The 18,930-nt window shown below is 36.2% G+C and overlaps 1 protein-coding gene across 1 annotated transcript in view; it reads right to left on the bottom strand.

Moving 5' to 3' along the window:
- GABBR2 (gamma-aminobutyric acid type B receptor subunit 2) overlaps positions 1-18,930 on the bottom strand; it is a 448,585-nt gene that overhangs the window by 127,132 nt on the left and 302,523 nt on the right. The window contains exons 12-13 of the mRNA XM_042869427.1: positions 15,895-16,002; positions 630-752 (exon numbers count right to left, since the gene is read on the bottom strand). Of these exons, the coding sequence (XP_042725361.1) occupies positions 630-752; positions 15,895-16,002 (231 nt within the window). The remainder of the gene's footprint in view (positions 1-629; positions 753-15,894; positions 16,003-18,930) is intronic.

Genomic DNA, 18,930 nt, shown 5'->3' with positions numbered 1-18,930 from the left:
TTCCATTCCATTCCATTCCATTCCATTCCATTCCATTCCATTCCATTCCATTCCATTCTCTACTAGATACCTACCAGAATGCTGGAAAATTTGTACATGTAGCATTAAGCTATTATTTCCTCCCTACTGAAATCTGTAGCATGACCTTTCTGGGAATTGAATTAGAATAGAAATAATCAGCAAGTGTGTTTGCACATGCTATTACTGAAAATAAATATACCAGTAGCTAACATAATTCCTGAGCATCTTCACAAAGAGTGTAGTAACTGCATTGTAAGCAGTGACTTTTACATTTACCTTGTATGAGCGCTTACTGAAATCTGCTAATGTGTTCTGATAATCTATTATTTATTGCAACAGACTCTAACAGTGAGCCTTAGCAGAGTAGTCTCCAGTGTTTACAACACTTTCATCTAAAAACTCTCAGATGTGACAGCAAAGTAGCACCTTAAACCACAGATAGAATTTCTTTTGGTTGCAGTTGTTTCATTGCTATTTGCTTATAAAAATAAAACCTTTGTTTCCCTCAGATGCATGACTTGCTTTCATATAAACTACAGCATATAGCAGGTTCCTATAGAAAGCTGTAGATACACAACCACAAGTATTACTTGGGCTCGAGGACATACCTCCATGTTATACTTTTCCACTGTCCTTCTTAAAGGATCCACAACCTGCCAGCAAATCAAGATGCAAAGATCAATGAGTAGCATCCCTCCAACTATCACCATTAACTTCTGGTCTTTAATGATCTGGAGAGACAAAAAAGAAAAAAGAAAAAAAGGGGAAATTCCCATGAGCCATGGATAGATACCTGTACAGCTTTACGCAGGGAGAAAAAGGCTGCTAATAAAAAGGTATTAAACAATGGATAGGGAAAATTTCAGAAATACTAAAAGATGAAAGCAAGAAGACAGAAATTATATTAGTTCATTTTGTGGTTATTAGAAGTATCAAAAGTGTGTTCAGACTTCTAAAGAGAAACTGGGAGATTTCTTAAATATTATTATGGAAGTTCAGCATTAAGATTTGCACTTGAGAAATTAAAAAATGTCCATCTTAGAGATCCACTATTGTGTTTATGTACACAAGTGTGGAAAAATATTTGCAACATCTCTCACAACAGTAGGAATCAAGAAGAGATAGAGTTTTCATAATGATTTACAGTGTAGAGCTTCTCATAACTTTGTTGGATCAGGAAAATATGTTTGCAAGGTACTAAAAGGTAAGTTCAAGATGTTTCATGTTTGTGTGTGTGTGTGTATATAAAAAACTCTTCCCTCTGTTACCCAGGTAGTAGACAGGGATGACGCATTTTCTTTCTACATTACAACAGTGAGAGGCACTTAACCATACGCAACTTAAACATGTTTTTAATTCTGCATGAATTGTAGGCTTACAAAGAAAAAAAAATCTTAATAACAAGAAAAGTCCAAACTGTTTTGTATTACAGTCTTGTATAGTTGCATGCAATCCCTATATTATTACTATTACTTTTAAACACATAGCTGCATAAATAAAATACATTATAAGTGCATTATTTCAGTTGCAAAGTTGTCAAAAAGTTCCAAACATCTGGCTTAAATTGATTTTATGTAAGTTTTCTTGTGCCTATGTTTCTGTGTTTGTTGTTGTTGTTGTTGCTGTTTTTTAATAAGTATACTTTTATCACTAATTAATCGTCGTTCAATATTGAAAACATACTGCCAGATCGTTTTTGTCAGGACAAACTCACATATTTTTCCATAGTTAGTTTAATTCAAATAAAATATTCAAAAATATTAAGTCTAAGAGCCTTAATAATTTCAATTCAATTTGATAAACACAGTAGGATTTTGAAATAAGGCCATAAATGTCAGATAATCTTATGACAGACAAGGCTACCACTCTTGCTTAGAATATTTGCACTGAATTCCTACTAAACTTAAGGAAAGGATAAAAATAAATGCAATTTTAAATAATGTGAAAGGAACCTTAGAAAGTTTGCTTTTCATATTATCTTGTGCAATACATTCTTCATTTGGAAAGAAGTTTTTTCACTATTGTACATTACTCCATTAAACTACTGGGTTATGCTGTAAATCATCTTGAGTAAATTAAATATAGAAATAAGGCTAGCAGTCAGAATGACTTTAAGGACTTGAGGCATTATTTTCATTTCCTGAGACCATTTATTTACATCCATGTAGCTATCATCATTATGATCAGAAAGTGATGCTTTTCACGTTTGTATGAATAATGAGTCAAAAAGTCCATCTCATCAGAGATAGGTGCTTGAAAGGGAGGGTGATATAAAGATGCATTACATTACTTTCATTACATTTTGTATCACTGCTGAACAGGCTGGCAATGAGAATTTTGCAAGAAAAAGGTGTTTTGGCAGGGAGGTGGTAAGTACTGCACTGTATTTTCTCAGTGTGGGAAAAGGAAAGCAGGTATTAAGATTCTCTGTCTTTAGTCTTTTTTAGGAAAACACAACTGCATCTGACCATTCACTTCTTAACAAAGTTGCAGTCAAAACTGAAATAAAGGCTGCTAATCACTGAGATTGCCCTCTGAAACAAACGTCTATGCATTCAATAGGAGCTATCCAATAGCTCTAAACAGGACATAGGTGAATCACACCTAAATGTTGCTCCAGATTTAAGCAGAGATTAAGTGAGAAAACTACCGGCAGTCAAGTCCAAACAGAATTTGGATTAGATGAAATTGGCTTACTTCAGTCCAAATCTGTGATCCTGAAAACAGTTCCCTCCTAGTAAATTCAGAAGTGTTTTTACCAAAGCTGTTGATCAGAAAGCACCACAGAAGGCTTATGAGCAGGAGAAACCAGTCTTCCCTCAGCCACTGCTCAGAGTCCCTTTGGAAATGTAATCTCCATCCTCATGCACAGAACTACAGGCAGAGGGAGAGGCAGCCCATTTCCCTCTCTGGGACAGATTTAAGAGACAACGCCTTCCTTACAAGGAAGAATATGACCTGTGAAGGAGCAATCATTCATCACGTTTAAAACCTTACACTCCAGCTGCCCTGCTAATTCAACACGCTAAGTCAGATTTACATACTCCTGTGAGTAATGTGAAAGGATGATAAACTTGTAAACTCACTTGTAGCAGCGCACCAAGGGTCATGTTACCCTAACTAGAAGTTACCTACCATAGCAACTCCCTTAATCTGTACATAATCCATGCAGAGTTCATCTGTTTTACAGGAGCTTGTATTTTTTTCTAGGATCTTGCTCCCACTGAGATTTTGTTCAGAATATATACATACATGTAAACTTGCATATATGTATATATGTAAGGATTTCACCTTTATTAGAAACATTATTCTTCAAGAATTACTGTTTTAATTGAAGTATTTCTTACTTTAAATAATGGTGAACATTTCTACTGGGACACCTATGACAAGTAAGACAAGAGACACACAACCCAATTTATACCAACTGTATTGATACTGAAATTAGAGTTGCATCAGACACAAATTTACTAAGGCCTGCAAATAGCAGTACAGCAATTCCAGAAGCAGAAGAGTGAAAGGAGACTATTAAAGTCAGTAATACTGATAATCCACTCATTACTGGGTCAAAAGAAATTGCCATATCTGATATTATCACTTCCTATTTAGGATCACATTGCTAATTGCCCTCCCTTGCTCATGTTCAACTTTTGTTCGTAGCTGACCTTGCACTATTGTAGATGTTAATTCTTGGCCTTCTTTTTTTTTTTGGCAAGTATCTATTTACTCATTAGAGGAAACAGAGCAAACAGAAAAGCTTTCTCTTGGATACCTCTTGGATAATTTCTTCCTGCATTTCAGAATGGGAAAGGTACATGAGAGCAGCTGTCTCTGGCAGCAGGTATTATTCATCCCTTACTTATGCCAGTGAACAAACTGCCAGGATGAAGGCAAGGAAAAGAAAGTCCATAAGATAACCTGAGGATGTGATCAGCACTACTGCAATGAGCTTTGTAAAACTCAATGCTACCAATGCTGGATGCACAGTGAGTGGTCTGAAAGCAGGCTGCTGCACACACCCAAACTCATCCTGCTCACTACTTTGCAAAACTATTGAGGTAATGCAGTTATTGAGCAGAACTCTTCATCAAAACACTAGATTTTCAGAGATTTAATTATTTGCTTAAATGGGAGGCCATATCTATGGGTCTTAATGGTGCTGACAGCGCTGAATTCTAATAATGTTACCTTTACTGGGAGAAATGCAGTAATTCAATTTGTCTCTTATTATGTCAGGATTGCCCTAAGATTAAATTAAATAAAACAAACAGCTTTTATTTTTTGATGCTTCACATCTACCTCACTGAAACTATTTTAGACTGCAGAAAAAAAGAATAGCTTTGTATAAGAGCACTTGGGAAGAAAACACAGATGCTAACCTACGTTGTGCTTCCTCTCCCCCAGTTATTTAAAGAGCTCTTCTTCAGCGTGTGATTAGTACCTTTGTCCTAACATGCATTTACTCTGCCAATGCCACTGGCATATCACTCCCAGCAATTGCTGATCTCCCCACTCCACCCATAGGAAGCCCAGCTTTCCTTCTCTTCAGCCATTACTCCCACCCACCAGCACTTTTAAGTTCAGTACAACCACTCCCTGGCAACACCAGATGTACCGAAGGAGTCTTGACTCAGATCTTGTGAATCCAACAGAATTTCTCTGACTGACAAAAGAAAGTCACGAGTAACTCACTTACTCCTTACCATCAGATATATCATTCTTGCAGAGGAACATTCTGATTCTTCTTCCCCTTTTCACCCTCCCTCTAGCATACAGTAAATCAATCTTGGGAGAAAGCCATAGTAACTAATAAAATCCATTTTTAGGAGTGCTCCTGTGCCCTTGCTGAAGCCAAGCTCTCATACAGGAGCATCTGTGAAAATTATTTTCTACCATCTGTGGTTGGATAGGTGAATCTGTCTCATCCTGGCAGATCAACCCACTGTTATAAATGCCACTGCTACCAGCCTGGACTATATGTCTGGACACAAGGCTATCTGTCTTCCAAACAAGTTTCTTCAGAACAGTAACTGGTAAGCTATTTTCTCTTCAACAACACTGCTATATGAGTACATCAAACTCTTATCTGCAAACTGGTGGTTTTAGTGACCATGAAGATAAGTTCAAGATTGAAGTCCTCACCTTCCCTGAAGTATGTGGTCTGATCACAGGAGATGTGATATCTGTTTAAAGCTCTGGGAAGAAGCTTCTGCTCATGAAATTCTTGAGGATTTTATCAAAATATCACAGGCTTTACTACTTGCCACAGCAACTTCAAATGTCCAAACGGCTATTTTTTTTTCATAGAATTTTTGTGAGTTGTTTTGTTTGTTTTCTAAAGCACAGCCATTGTGCTCAGTAGGACCCTAACCTCAACCAGTGTATGAAATCAACAGATAATTTGGTAAAACAGCAATAAATCATTACAATTGCTTTTTGTGCTTAAGGCTAAAGCAAGCTTTATTTTGTCATTTCTTACCTTATTAGAAAATGACTTTGCAAATGTTGTCTTTTCATATATGATGTGGACCTTAAAGCCAAACTCACTGTTTTAAACCAATAACAAAGACTCTTATGTATGAAGACTTACTCTCCTCTCCAGGATGCACCTTTAGCTTTCCACTAGCTTTTTCATGAATAGCTTTGGATTCAATAGTTCATTTCCTCTTGCCTTTAAGGTTTACTTTGCTTGTTACCAGGAATGTCACCTCCCTTTTGTCAGAATCAAGAATATTTGAATTTAAGGGAAGATCTATTAACTAACTCTTAAGTTTTACTTTTTTTCTTTTTTTTTTCTTTGTTGAATACATAGAAACATAATAAGGCTGGGAGTATTTTTGTATCTACTTACAAGTTAAGAGATAAACATGTATTTTCTTTTTATTCAAGTAACTTGATCTTTGCCGAGTTAGAAGTTAGTTCTGGCTTCCGTTATGTAGATCAACCTTTTCTAGTTTAGCTGACAGATATGTCCCTGACCTTGTGGCACTTAGTTGGATGAACACTTAGTGCAATTTGGTAACTCCTTTTCAGCTGCTCCCTCCCTAAACTATTGGGAAGGAATCTGTAGAGAGAGAACCTCTTCAAAGGATCTGTTTGCAAACCTTGCTAGATGGAATTAATTACTTCTTATTAACAAAGAATGCATGAAATTAATTGTATTGACGGCAATGAAGTCCTTGCAAGTCTGAAACCCAATGTTCCTCTCCATTGTGCATGCAAACTGGCAGCTATCATGCTGGTAGCCATCCTACCTCCAGTGTGGAAGGATAAAAAAATATCAGAGTTTGTCCAGAAAAAAATGATAAAGTCCACAATGTTGGAAAAACGGATCTGTCCTTTAAGATAGTTTTTGTATCACATGAACTGCCCTTTCATTTCTCCAGGTATGATTAATGGATGCCTTACAGTGGCTCCCTTCATTAAGTGGGTCAGCACAGGTGGAATGGTGCCATGAAAGTGATGATGCAGAATCAGTGGTAGATAAGTGAACTTTGTCATATGTGGGCAAAGGGCCACCTATCTTCCAGTTATTAAAGCCATTAATATTTTAGAGAAGTATTCTAAAATACATTCTTAATTTCTATTGTGTAACGGAATGAGAAAAAAAAAGGACTATTGAAAACACATTATGCACTTGTTTCCAATAACTCCACCGTGTTTTTTCAACAGCTATTATGAGTATTTCCTATAATAGGTTCTATGATTAGTATCGGGAACACTTTCCACACTGCAATTATAGTTTTAATGAGCGAATGTTAAAATTTTAAAGAACATACCCTATACAAGCAAGCTTTTTGACCAGCAATACAGTGGTAGTAAAAAACAAAGCTTAAGACATTTTACACTCTTAGAATTACCTCAATTAATCTAAAGGAAAATTTGCATAGCTGATTATACATATATTTTTCACTTGCCTTCTGAGGTGACCTGTAGTCTGAACCTTATGAGTTTTTCTGTTTTCCAGGATAATGGAGAGCATGGTACTACTGATAATAATGGACTACTAGATATTGAGAATTTAGAAGAGACAGCCACCAGCATTTTAAAGCCTTATTTCTTCCTTGCTGAGTCATGCTCAGAACAACTGCAAAGCATTTGGGCAGATTCACCTTCTCAGTCACTGTGTTTGTAAATATGTACGTTTTGACTCCACAATCTGCTGCTAGGTGAAAGTATTCAGTTAGAAGATGCCTTACTGTTTTTCTATCTCATACAAAAGACAGCAAAAACAAGCATAGGGAGCAGAAGGTACGATTTTTACAGAAGTTAGAGAAGAGGAAAGATTCAATAACAGTTTAGAAAAGTTATAAATTTCCCTATCTTTGAATCTCAATGATTGCAATAATGCACTAGAGAATCCAAGAGATGATTATAACACTAACATCACTAATTTAACCATAGGGGGGTACGCAGAATTATATAATAGCTAGTTTCACAAAACTCCTCTTAGATGGAAAAAAAAAAAAAAAAAAAGAAAAAATATTGCAGTATTTTAAAAAACAAAACCACATTAAAGAAATGCAACTTGACACTACTGGAAACAAATCACTCTTGATGTATAAAGTTTGGCAAAGAGCCTTAGAAATTGGGCATTATCATTGAGTTAAATTCTGTGCATTATATGTAGAACTAGATAAGCTGCCTTCAGAGACCTCCGTTTTCCATTAACTCAGAAGGTCAAAATCATCTTTGAGAGAAATGATCTGCTGAGTCCAAGATTGCATGGACCCTTAGTATGGAGAAATTTCTACCAGGGACATGAATTCTCACTGCAGTGCTAAAAGGGATTCCAATCTTCAGGAAAAAAGTGCACAAAGGATTTGAATGGTCCGAAGGAAATGTTCTGATTCTGTCTGAGATAACATTAAAATATCTAGACTTTAATATTTTCCTTAATGAACAATTCTGTGGGAAAGTATTCTACACTGTTACCAAATAGCTGGGGACATCAATGCGCTTGATTACATTTACAATCCAATTTCAAGCTATTCAGGAATAAACTGCCTCATACTGTATAGCAACATACTCTCTATTTCTCTGTCATCTATTACTCTCATAATACTTAGGAATTATGGCTGTAGCACCATTTATGAATAGTTATGTTTCACACAGTTTTCATTGTTTTCATTGCTACTGATATCTAGCCTTATAAAATTGTACCATGCAGAAATTTACATATATAAATTACTCCAAAAGCAGATTTTTCTTCTAGATGCACAGCTTATTTGCTCTTTTTTTTTTTTCCTATGACAGAAGCTTGAGATTTAGCTTCCCAATCCATATTTACATGAATGTAAATTTTAGAAATGTGATTTCTATTGTTCTCTGGCTGGCTTTTTGGTTGATCAGTTCTTAAAAAAATCGGGATGTTTGTTTTATATCCATATATGGATACTCATATTTGGAAGATTTGGAATTAAAATTTATAGTTCTAGCTATTTGTGGGAGAAAAAGTAATGAAATAATTTGGTTTCCATTTATCTCACTTCAGAAAGCACTGCATATGTGTATGAATAACCCATGAAGGTCTACCTGAATAATTCACACTGCACTGTATGTATCATGGACTATTTGATCCAGTGGCATACATTCATAATGGAAAAAAAAATCCCATACATAAGCAAATTTCAAACTGGTGACATCTTCCTTAGCCTCAAAGAAAGACTGATAACACTGAAAATTTCTTCAGTTACCCATGTGCTTGCTCACCTTCTATAGATGGCTCCTAATACCTTCTTGTTCTTTTAGTATGGCTACCCAAGGCAACTTTTTGGCTCCTAATAATCTCATTCCCTTTTCAGACTTAGGGTCTCTTACATATATACTAGTGAAATACACATTCTCCCTAGGGGAAATGTAATGCACAGTCTGATGCACAGCTTTTTGTAATTGACACAAAAAGCTCTATCTAGATTGAAAAAAATGTTCGCACAGAATCATAGTCGCAGAACAATATGAGGGCTGCTCTGAAAGCAATGCCTCCTATTTTATTATGTTAGCCCACAATATCAGAGGTGGATGTTGGTGGTATGGCAGTAGAGGTTGGACCTTCCCACCAACATCCCGTTACACGCTGTTGCTCTGTGACAGATGGCATCAGAGGGGTATTCTGATGCAATCTGACATCTGATGTGGAAGTGTGGATGAAGCAAACCTTCTGGCTATGAACATTCAATCAATTCTTTATCCACCAAACAGTTCACCTTTCATATCCAAACCTGTCCAATTTAGAGGTAAGGATGTTCTGCAGGACCATGTCAAAGGCCTTGCACAAATCCCAGCAGATGACAATCAGCTGCCCTTCCTTTGTCCACCAATACTGTCACTACATCAAAGAACATCACCAGATAGGTCAGGCTGTGCTGGCTGTCTCAGATCACTTCCTCATCTCACACGTGCCTTTACTAGATCATGCTGTCTATGGCCTCATACAGTTTGGCCTTGAACTCTTCCAGGAATGGGAATTTCCATCTTTCTTGCAGAAGTTTTCAAATGAGGGAATAAGATAGCAATAAACTGATATGAGTTGTAAGGAGAAGGCAGCAGCAAATCAGCTTACAAATGTGTGGCCTCCAGCTGCTCTCTTCTCTCTGTGTTTTTTTTTTTCTTCTTTTTTTTTTTTCTTCCCCCAGGGACACTCAATGCAGCTGCATCTCCTCATAGTTTCATAGTTTCCACAGAGCTGGCACCATGGGGTAACAGCACACAGCCAGCTGCTGCCCACTCTGGCTGGAGGGAATGTTCAGAGCAACCCATGCGCTCTGCTCTTCACAAAGGATACAGATGGTTGCTTGTCACTTCTACTATTTCCATGCTTCTACATTTATGGACCATTAAGTGTAAGAACTGGAGAAGAGGGCTGACCAAACTTATAGTGGAGTGAGGAAGGCAATGAGCTAAAATGTTTGAGAATTCCTTCTCTATTTCACTTAGCTAATAAATTTGCATCTGAAATATGAGAAATCCTACAAATGCTATCTTTGCCTGAAAATTGTCTTACAGAGATTGCTAAAGCATCACAAATCATAGACTTGGCTTGGAGGAGATTGTAAAGATTGTCCAGTCCCAACTCCTTTACGTGGGCAGGGCTGCCTCCCACCAGCTCAGCTGCCCAGGGCCCCATCCAACCTGGCCTTGAGTGCCTCCAGGGATGGGGCACCACAGCTTCTCTGGGCAGCCTGTTTTAGTGCCTCATCACCTTCTGTATAAAAATTTTCCTTCTAATATCTAGCCTGCATCTCCCATCTTTTGGTTTAAAGCCATTCCTGCATGTACTATCACTATCAGACCATGTTAAAAAGTCACTCCCTCTCCTGCTTCTAAGCAGATACTGGAATGCTGCAGTGGAGTCTCCCCATCAAATTCCACCAAAGCCAGAAATTAATTATTTTCACCATGTCGTTATTTAACAGCTGTGTATATGAGACCACCTATCTGAGAACTATTATTGCCTTTTTCATTATGTGTTTTTTTCTGGTTAAGTGAAAAAGATTCCAGCAGAAAGCTCTCTCTTTTATTATTGCTCAGAGCAAACTCACTGCATGTGCTCAGTAACACTGGCATCCTGCAGAACACTAAGCCTGTACTTGTGTCCTATAGTGCACGTGGGGAACAAATGTACATTGTAGAAATCTCATTATTAGCAAGCTGTAAGTTTTCAGTGATCAAGTTTTTAGCCATAGTACCAGCCTTTTGACATTTTCATGAGTCCATTCCTCTTAAAGAAATTGAAAAGAAAGAGAATTCAATTATATAGAGAAGTGCATGCATCAGCAAAAGGAATCCTCAGATCTTTGCCCACCTCATCAGCTTGTTCTAGAGAATAACTTGAAGCTATTGCAAGTGGCATATATTTTGCCCATAGGTTTCACATATACTTAGTAATAGAAAAAGTGTGGCAAAACTGTAAAACATCCCTATTCAACTTATATGCTCTGAGAAGAAGCCCACATTCTCTGCACCCACTGCAGTCAGTTCTAATTTCATTTTTTTTCTTCCCTCTTAATCTTTTCTCCCTTTGATGCTGCTTTTCCCTTCTATTATATCCCTATTTTCCCTGTCTGTCTCTGAATTTCAATGGTAAATTAATTCTAAACCAGACCTGGTCCGTCAGCTACAGTCTGAATCCCAGCCACTGGCTCTTCATTCTAACACACTCAGTTTTCCTGACCACTTTTTGCTGAGCAGCCCCTATTCTCCCATTCAATTCCTTGCTGTCTCTCAATTGCATTTTAACTCTTAGGGAATTCTTATCTAAATTTGTTCTTCCTTCATTTGCTTGCCAACTATTATACTAATTTATAATCACAAGATTTCCCCTATTCTTTCTATCCACATTCAGTTCTTACAAAAGCCCTTTGTAGAGAATCTGATTCCTTATGTTCAGCCCCTTCCCCCCCCTCCATGCCTTGTGGCCCCACAGTTCAAGTGCTAGGCTTCTTTTGCCTTGCTAGCATTGATACAGCAGCCCATACAAGCACCTTTCTTGATGATGCATGAACACCACTACCCTCTCCAGAAGTCTTTAAGGACTCATTAGATTCAACATAAGAAAATAAGACCGCCACAGCCTAACAGCAGTCTGCCAGGCATAGCTAAGTAAAGTCAAACCTGCAAGTCATTTCTCTTGTGGTTGTTTGTAGCTTTCTAACACTAAGCTAGCAACCGTATCTCATCCTCAAAACTTGTTATGCTTTTTAAGCCTATCTCACCTGTGAGAAATGTATAATCACAGACTAAGTTTAATAACAGAGGAAAGCTTACAACATATAATCAAATAGCAGGATAGCATTGGCAAAACTACAGCAGCACAAGTCTTAAGCAAGGATTCTGCTATGCAACTCCTTGTGTAATTATATTCTGTATTTACCTGGTAATAATGCAATGTAAAGGTATATACCACCAGAAGTCTACAGTGGTAGTAATAATGTACATTTACAGAATTTTCTGTGGGAAATGAAACATTGAATATCCCTCCCTGGATTTCATATTTAAGGGATGAAGTGCAAATAGGCAATGCTAAAATGAAGTGTGTTATAGGTAGGACAAGATTACCAAAGCAATACCAACAGTGAAGTATTATGCTTTCAAATATGAACTGCACATTGTGCAGCACTGTGGCGTAGATAATAATGCTTTATTGTATTCACCTTCAAGTGGACAAATACTTGTCTTTGTAGGAGCAGAATATATAAAGTTTATGGAGTCTTTAAAAAACATTGGCTTGAATTTGTTACTGTTCTGGTCTTTGTCAGAAGTGAACAGTCTGCTTTGAGCACTGGTGATGTTTGTCGCTATGCAGGACTGCTTGAAAGCCCCCTGAGACCTGCACCTCTAGGGACAGCAAAGCTTCCAGAAAAAAAGACAACTTTACAGCCTTTTAAATTTCACCAGAAGGACTGGCATCTGCAAATGGTTCAGCTAGCTTCACCAGCACACCACATGCTTTTCTTTCCCATTACTGCTATTCTCTCTCATCTTGCCTGCAGCCAGTCCTCCTCTGCTGCTCAGGAAAACATAAAGGCAGTCCCCACCTTGCACCAAGCAGATGTTCTGGCATATAAACCAACAGTAAGGGGTCCTACCGAAAACAGAACTACCACTCACTGATGAGTATTTTGCTTATTTTTAATGTAAATTCCGTTCTACTTTCTAACATCTTAAAAAAAAGTCTTTAAAAATAAGAAAAAAAAAAAGCTATTTCCCCCTACTGTTTTTATCATTTTCATTTAACAAAAATTGATTCTGTTGCACCTCTCTGTTTCAGATCCAGATAAAATTAAAACGTTTTTAATTTGCTTCCACTGAGTCCTGGTGAGATCAAAGATGGTAAACAGAACTTTGGGAGTCCTGCAAAATGTGTCAGTTAGCAGCCCGAAAGCTGAAGGAGGGCATTCTGATTTTTCTGATAAGCAAGTGGGTTCATAAAGGTTGAAAACAAAAGAGAATTCTGAGAGAAGTTAATAAAAAACTTCACCTAATTCAAGACATTGTAAATCAATTGCTTCTACTCTCCACTACACTTGAATGATGCTATAGTGTACTATTATTTAAAATTATATACATTTGCTCACAACAAGAGAAAAATCCACTCATTTCTTCACTCTTCATAAAGTTATGTTGTATATTAAGGTAGGTGCTCAGCAAAAATTTAGAAGCAATCTTGCCCTATGTGATGAAGATTAATAGCTTCACTATTCTTCTTTCCCTCCCTTAATACTCACTCCCATTAAATGAATAAGTAAAAATTGTCAAAAGCAATGGAGAAATATTTTCCTTCTGTGAAAAAAAATATCTCAGTTTGGAAAGTTTCCCGATGACGATATCCAGGATTAAAAGCAAAACTGGTGTAAATATATGTAATGTAAGATTATACTAACATATTTATTTGGAAGTGGAAACTGAACTGACCACAGATGAACAGAAGGTAAAGTATTTAAACAATTTTGGAACTTTGCACACCTTGTACTGAAATGGCAGTCTGCTCTGACATGGCAAAGCTAATTCCAAAAGCACTAATGTGGCTTTTTTCCTTTTTCTTGCAAAAGCTATGATGTTTTGTCAGCTTAGAGATTGTTTGTGAAAATTTGTATTGTCTGTGCTTTAATAGACACAAAATGCTTTGTCTGTAAACTACATCTACTGAAAATGGAAATGTCTTACAATACATAAGTAAAGAATGCCATGGTTTTGAATCAGCTCTTAAATACAGTTTTATCTGTCTTGGGAAATCAAAGATAGAAAACACATGTATTTACTGCAGATAGCTAGTTTGTTTTACATTTTCTTTCAAGAAGGATATTTTTGAAGATGCATGCCTGTGCTCTGGACAAGATATTCAACAATGCAAACCAAGATTATTCTGTGGAACAGTCATTCTTTACAGTTCACAGAACCAAATGTATTTCATTCTTTACAGTTCACAGAACCAAATGTATTCTTATCTTAATCTCAATACATTTAATAATCCTGATACCCTTGATGCTTCCAGAATCACTCAAAGAAAAGAACTTATTGGTCAGCATCTAAATGACTAGAAGTTCATCCTCCTTACACTGCTACTGACCTTAAAACGTTTTCACCCTTCAGTTGCAAATAAGCAACTGCAATCTGCCATTGTTGATGGGCTTGTCAAGGAACAGGCACTATGCAGAACTTGAGGATGATGTTTAATTAACGGACATTGAGTATTATTGTGAAGTTGCAACTTGTAGCTCTAAAATTAAATTTTTCTTAACAACAACAACAACAACAACAACATAAAGTAAACACTTTATAACAGTCTATTGAAGTACTGTTCATTCCTATCTGGAATAGCATATACTGTAAAAATGATAAAATTTTCAATATAATCAAATTTATTAAGTGATTTTATGTGTTGCACTGGCAGTATTTTGTGTAACCACAAATTTACAATGATTTGTATCAATATAGCTAAAAGCATATTTGCTATACGAAATTTTGTTTTTCAAGAGAGTGAATTATTGGCTCAGACTTGGGTGAAAAGTCTAAGACTGTTGAAAATATTAGACTCTGGGAGCATAAGCAGATAAATCTGCAGATGTTCACAAAGGGTAGTCTCCAATTTCATCCACCCAGGGCATTCTGTTTTGGGTACAGACTCTACTTAGAATTGTAATTAATTTTTAGATATTAGTTATTTACTCTTATTTATTTTATACATTGATTAATATTCAGGATTTCATTAGCAAATATTTAAATAGACCTGACCCGATCAGGTTCTATACTCTAGAACAGTAGAGAGAAAGACTCGACCTACTAACAAAAGTCCTCTAAGAAATCGAGCTAATTCGCCCTCTATTCATTCTAAAGAATATTGTGTCTCCCAGAGACAGTAACTCCCTATACATTCCAGCTGTGTAAACAATAAGACAGGTACTAACAGCAACAATAGCAACAAATTACAGCTCTTCAATGATCACACAAAGATGGGAGAACAAACAAATAAATCACAATCCAAACTAAAGTAAGAAAACCCTACCACAACAACACAGAAGACCAACCAACCAATCAACCAACCAAATCCCCACTAACAATAAGTTTTGGAGAGGTTTTGGATATTGTTTTCCTTATTTTGGGTGTAAATGCCTCTTTATCACTTACTAGAGTAAATATATTTAGCTGTATAGAGGAACTGTATTTGGTACTTTTACATTATAGTAATTTTATTTTTCTGTTTCATTCACAGTTCTCTTAATGTTTCTCTTTACATCAACATGTTTTCTATTCTTCCGTTTCCTCACTTTTAAATGAAACCATGTTACCAGAAGCACTTTATGTGTAAAAAGAAGCTCCATGGGAAAAGTAAAATGAACAGTAAAAACATGAAGAGTTGCATTATAGCTAAGCCTAGACCTAATCATTCATATTCTATATGAATCTATATTCTCATTCTAATATTCTACATTAGAAATATATGAGATAACTGCTGTGGTTTCTTTTTGATCAGTCGAAAACAAAGCTCGTGCAATTTCAAATCAAAATTAGAAATAGAAATCTACATAAGTAGCACTGTTGTTTGCCTTTTCCTACCAACCCATGAGAAACTTGTGTGTAATACCTACATCCCAAAAAGATATACAGGAAGCATTTCCTAACAGTTCTGAATCTGTAAGTCTTCTGAGTGCTTACACCGCATACCAAACAAGAGTGAGGACAGAATGCACTTAGGTCGCAGCTGCTGCTTGGTTCCCACTCTCACGCTATTAAAGGAGATCAAGAAAGCCCAAGTATCAAACTGTTAAGGATACTTAGATGTGACAGGTGAACAGAGTCAGCAAACCTAGCAAACCAGAACATGCAACAAAACAGTTAGATAATGGTATTAACAGAATAATGAGAACTTCCCCTCACCTTTTTCTTCATTTTTACATTTTTGAAAATGGCATGAACTCTCCATGTTTTTGCAAACATTGCACCAAATGCAGTTGTATATCCCACTGTAAGAATCCATGTTCGGACCTAAAAAATACATATATAAAAAAAGACAAAGCCATTTAATTTAATAATAATGTGGATATCACCATTTCAGCCAATTTTTTTTTTCCCCTTAGCAATTAAGAAATACTCAAAGAACTTCAGAAAAATGTTGACATTTCAAAATTGTATCATTTATTGTCATCTCAATTTTATTTTCCTCCCTCCATCTCCTTTTCAAATTTATGAGTAACAAAATTGTCTTTTTTTCCTCCCCACCTTTATTATATTCTATGCTGGAAGGAACTAGTAGAGGAAAAAAAGGAGACTGAGACCATAAAAACCACCTAGGGAGCTAATATTAACAGCAACATTTTAAACAGAAGGGAACAGAGAAGTAGAGATATCATTCAGACTAAAGAAGAGGAAACTGTAATATGTGAGGCACACAACACTTAATACAGACCCTGGGCATACTGGAAAGATATAAAAAGATGACCTTAAAATTATTACATAGGTAAAAATGGAAAGACAGGTTGGCAGACCTCAGGGCCAAGATCTGAATAAAAGATATTATCTGTAATATGGCTCTAAGAAAAACTTGTAAGTTTAGCTCACAGAGAATGACAGATTCTAACCCTAAACTACCTACACGTGTAAGATATACCTATCTAGACATTTTCCTTATGTCTTGTTTCCTAAGGAAAACTGAAAGATTTTTACTAGAAAAAGACAAGATTAGTTTTTTTAAAGATTAAAATGACTTGTTTTTTAAATAAAGTCAGATTGGTCAGGGAGGACAGATCACAGTTTTAATGCAATGCCTCTCCCACCTCTAGCATCTGTGTGTCCTTGTTTTCTGACTTGGCTTCAGCTAAGCCAGGGACTTTCAGAGTTGCAGCAAGATCTGCACAGCCCCCTCTAATCCCCTGAAATATTCTCTTTTCATTACCCTGGAGATGTGGCTGAAAACTTTTCTGCCCTGATCAGACTTTTCTTTCCAGAAGAGGGACCAGAGACCAGAGTATAGCAGGTGGAAGATCACGCAAGAGGCACAACAGTGAGCTGAAAGCCTACAACTGAACCTGGGCAACTGAAATACCATCAGAGGAGGGAATCATTTCCTTCTTCCTCTGGAGATCAGACCTGGGCTGGCTATCACAACAGAGCACTGCACAAATGGGAACGAAGAAGTAAAAATAAAAAGTAGTGTACACTGCAGATGGAAAAACTGAGGGAGAAGCGATGGCTATAGGAAGGCAAACCTAGAAAATGGGAAAACAAAAGCTGTGTTTTGGCCATGTTAATCATGCATCTCAGGCCACTAGAAATGTCTTTTGATTTAAAAAATCTGATTTGTTGAAACCAGGACATGTGAAAAAAGGATATATATCTTTATATGCTTGGATGAATTAGAAGCATATTTTGCCTTTGAAAAATTTCAAATCTGACTCCTGAAGAGTTTGAGATTGTTAGGACATGCATATAGATGACAAAGTAGGGATTGAAGCAAGATGCAGATCTTGGTGTCTAAGATAAATATTAGAAATAATGTAATTGTTTCACTGCTAAGTACATGCCATCGAGTGCTTGCCTTTCCAGAGATGTTCCGTACTTTCATTTTTGTATTCAAAAGCTGTTTGTTTTTCTCCCCTCAAATTTTCTGTAGTATAAAAATTCCGTTTTTTTAGTAAACAGTGGTGATTGGATATCAGGGTGAACAAGACAGAAAAGGTAGGGACTCATTTAAAAAATAAATGGGAGAATCATAAGATGACTACAGTTCCTTAAAACAAACAAATAAGTAAATAAGTAAATGCATAGGGTCAATATTTGTGAATTAGTGAAAGTGTAGACAGAAGAGGTACCTTGAGTCTTGGCAAAGAGGAATATATGTGAAAGGACACTCAAAACTATTGTCTGAAGAAGGCATGCACCACACCAGAGTAGCTGTTACAGTACTGTGCTTATCAGAAAACTTCAGGTTTACTTGTAGAGGACCGTTTAGATATTTGTTTATGTATGTGTGGTCGTTGCGGTTTTTCAGTTGCATAGCTGCTATTGATCCTGAACATACAGCTCACTGATTACTGGTTAATCATGGCATTACCAAAATCAGTAAACCAACCGCAATTAGATCCAAGCCATATGAGTTTTGCCATCCATTGACATTCTTAAATACAGCAGTAAAACAGAAATCTAAAACAAAAAATAAAAAACAACAAAAAAAAAGGAAAACAAAAAAAAAAAAAAAGAAAAAAAAAGGAACAGATATTTAGGCTGGCAACACATTATTATTATTATTATTATTTTAATTTACTTAAATATTTTTTCAACTCTTTGCTCATTATCCATCATCATACATTATGCTAATAACTTCACTGAAGCCACAATCAGATCAGCGTCAACAGATTTCAAAAACACATTTCATACCAACATATTCATATTAGCCAGTTACATCTTTTTTTAACTTCACGTGTACTGAGCTGTGACAATCATACTCAGCATTCAGTGTTTTTGCCGCTATTAATAAGTATTCGTTTCTTTTGTGTGCAGTTTAGTGATATATTTGAAAAACAGATACATGGTATTTTCATGTTTCTAAGGTGATTCTGATTTGTTCTTGCTAAAAGAATTCCTCTTGGGAATAGCAATAAATTCAGTTATGCTCATAATATGTTTCCAAGTGGGTACTCAGAAAAAAAATGATATTTATATCATGTTCAGTTCAAAAAAGTTTCTTGTTTTCCTGATCTGAATTATGCAAATTAGAATAATACAACTATTGGCTATACTGGAAGCATTCTGACTTAAAGGTATCAGGAAATTTACTAAAATGAGATCACTGTTGCTAAGAATGAGTTGGTTAATTTCAGAATAAAATAAATTTTTACATCTGAAGAAAGTGATCTTGAATTTGTCTGCTATAATTCATTAATGATCCATTTTTGAAAACACTACACATACACTCAC

Source organism: Lagopus leucura, unplaced genomic scaffold, assembly GCF_019238085.1.
Source record: "Lagopus leucura isolate 7727_CA_CO unplaced genomic scaffold, USGS_WTPT01 Super-Scaffold_100002, whole genome shotgun sequence".
Taxonomy (NCBI): Eukaryota; Metazoa; Chordata; class Aves; order Galliformes; family Phasianidae; genus Lagopus; species Lagopus leucura.
Note: the sequence above shows the minus strand (reverse complement) of the source record. Positions and strands in the feature narration are given on the sequence as shown.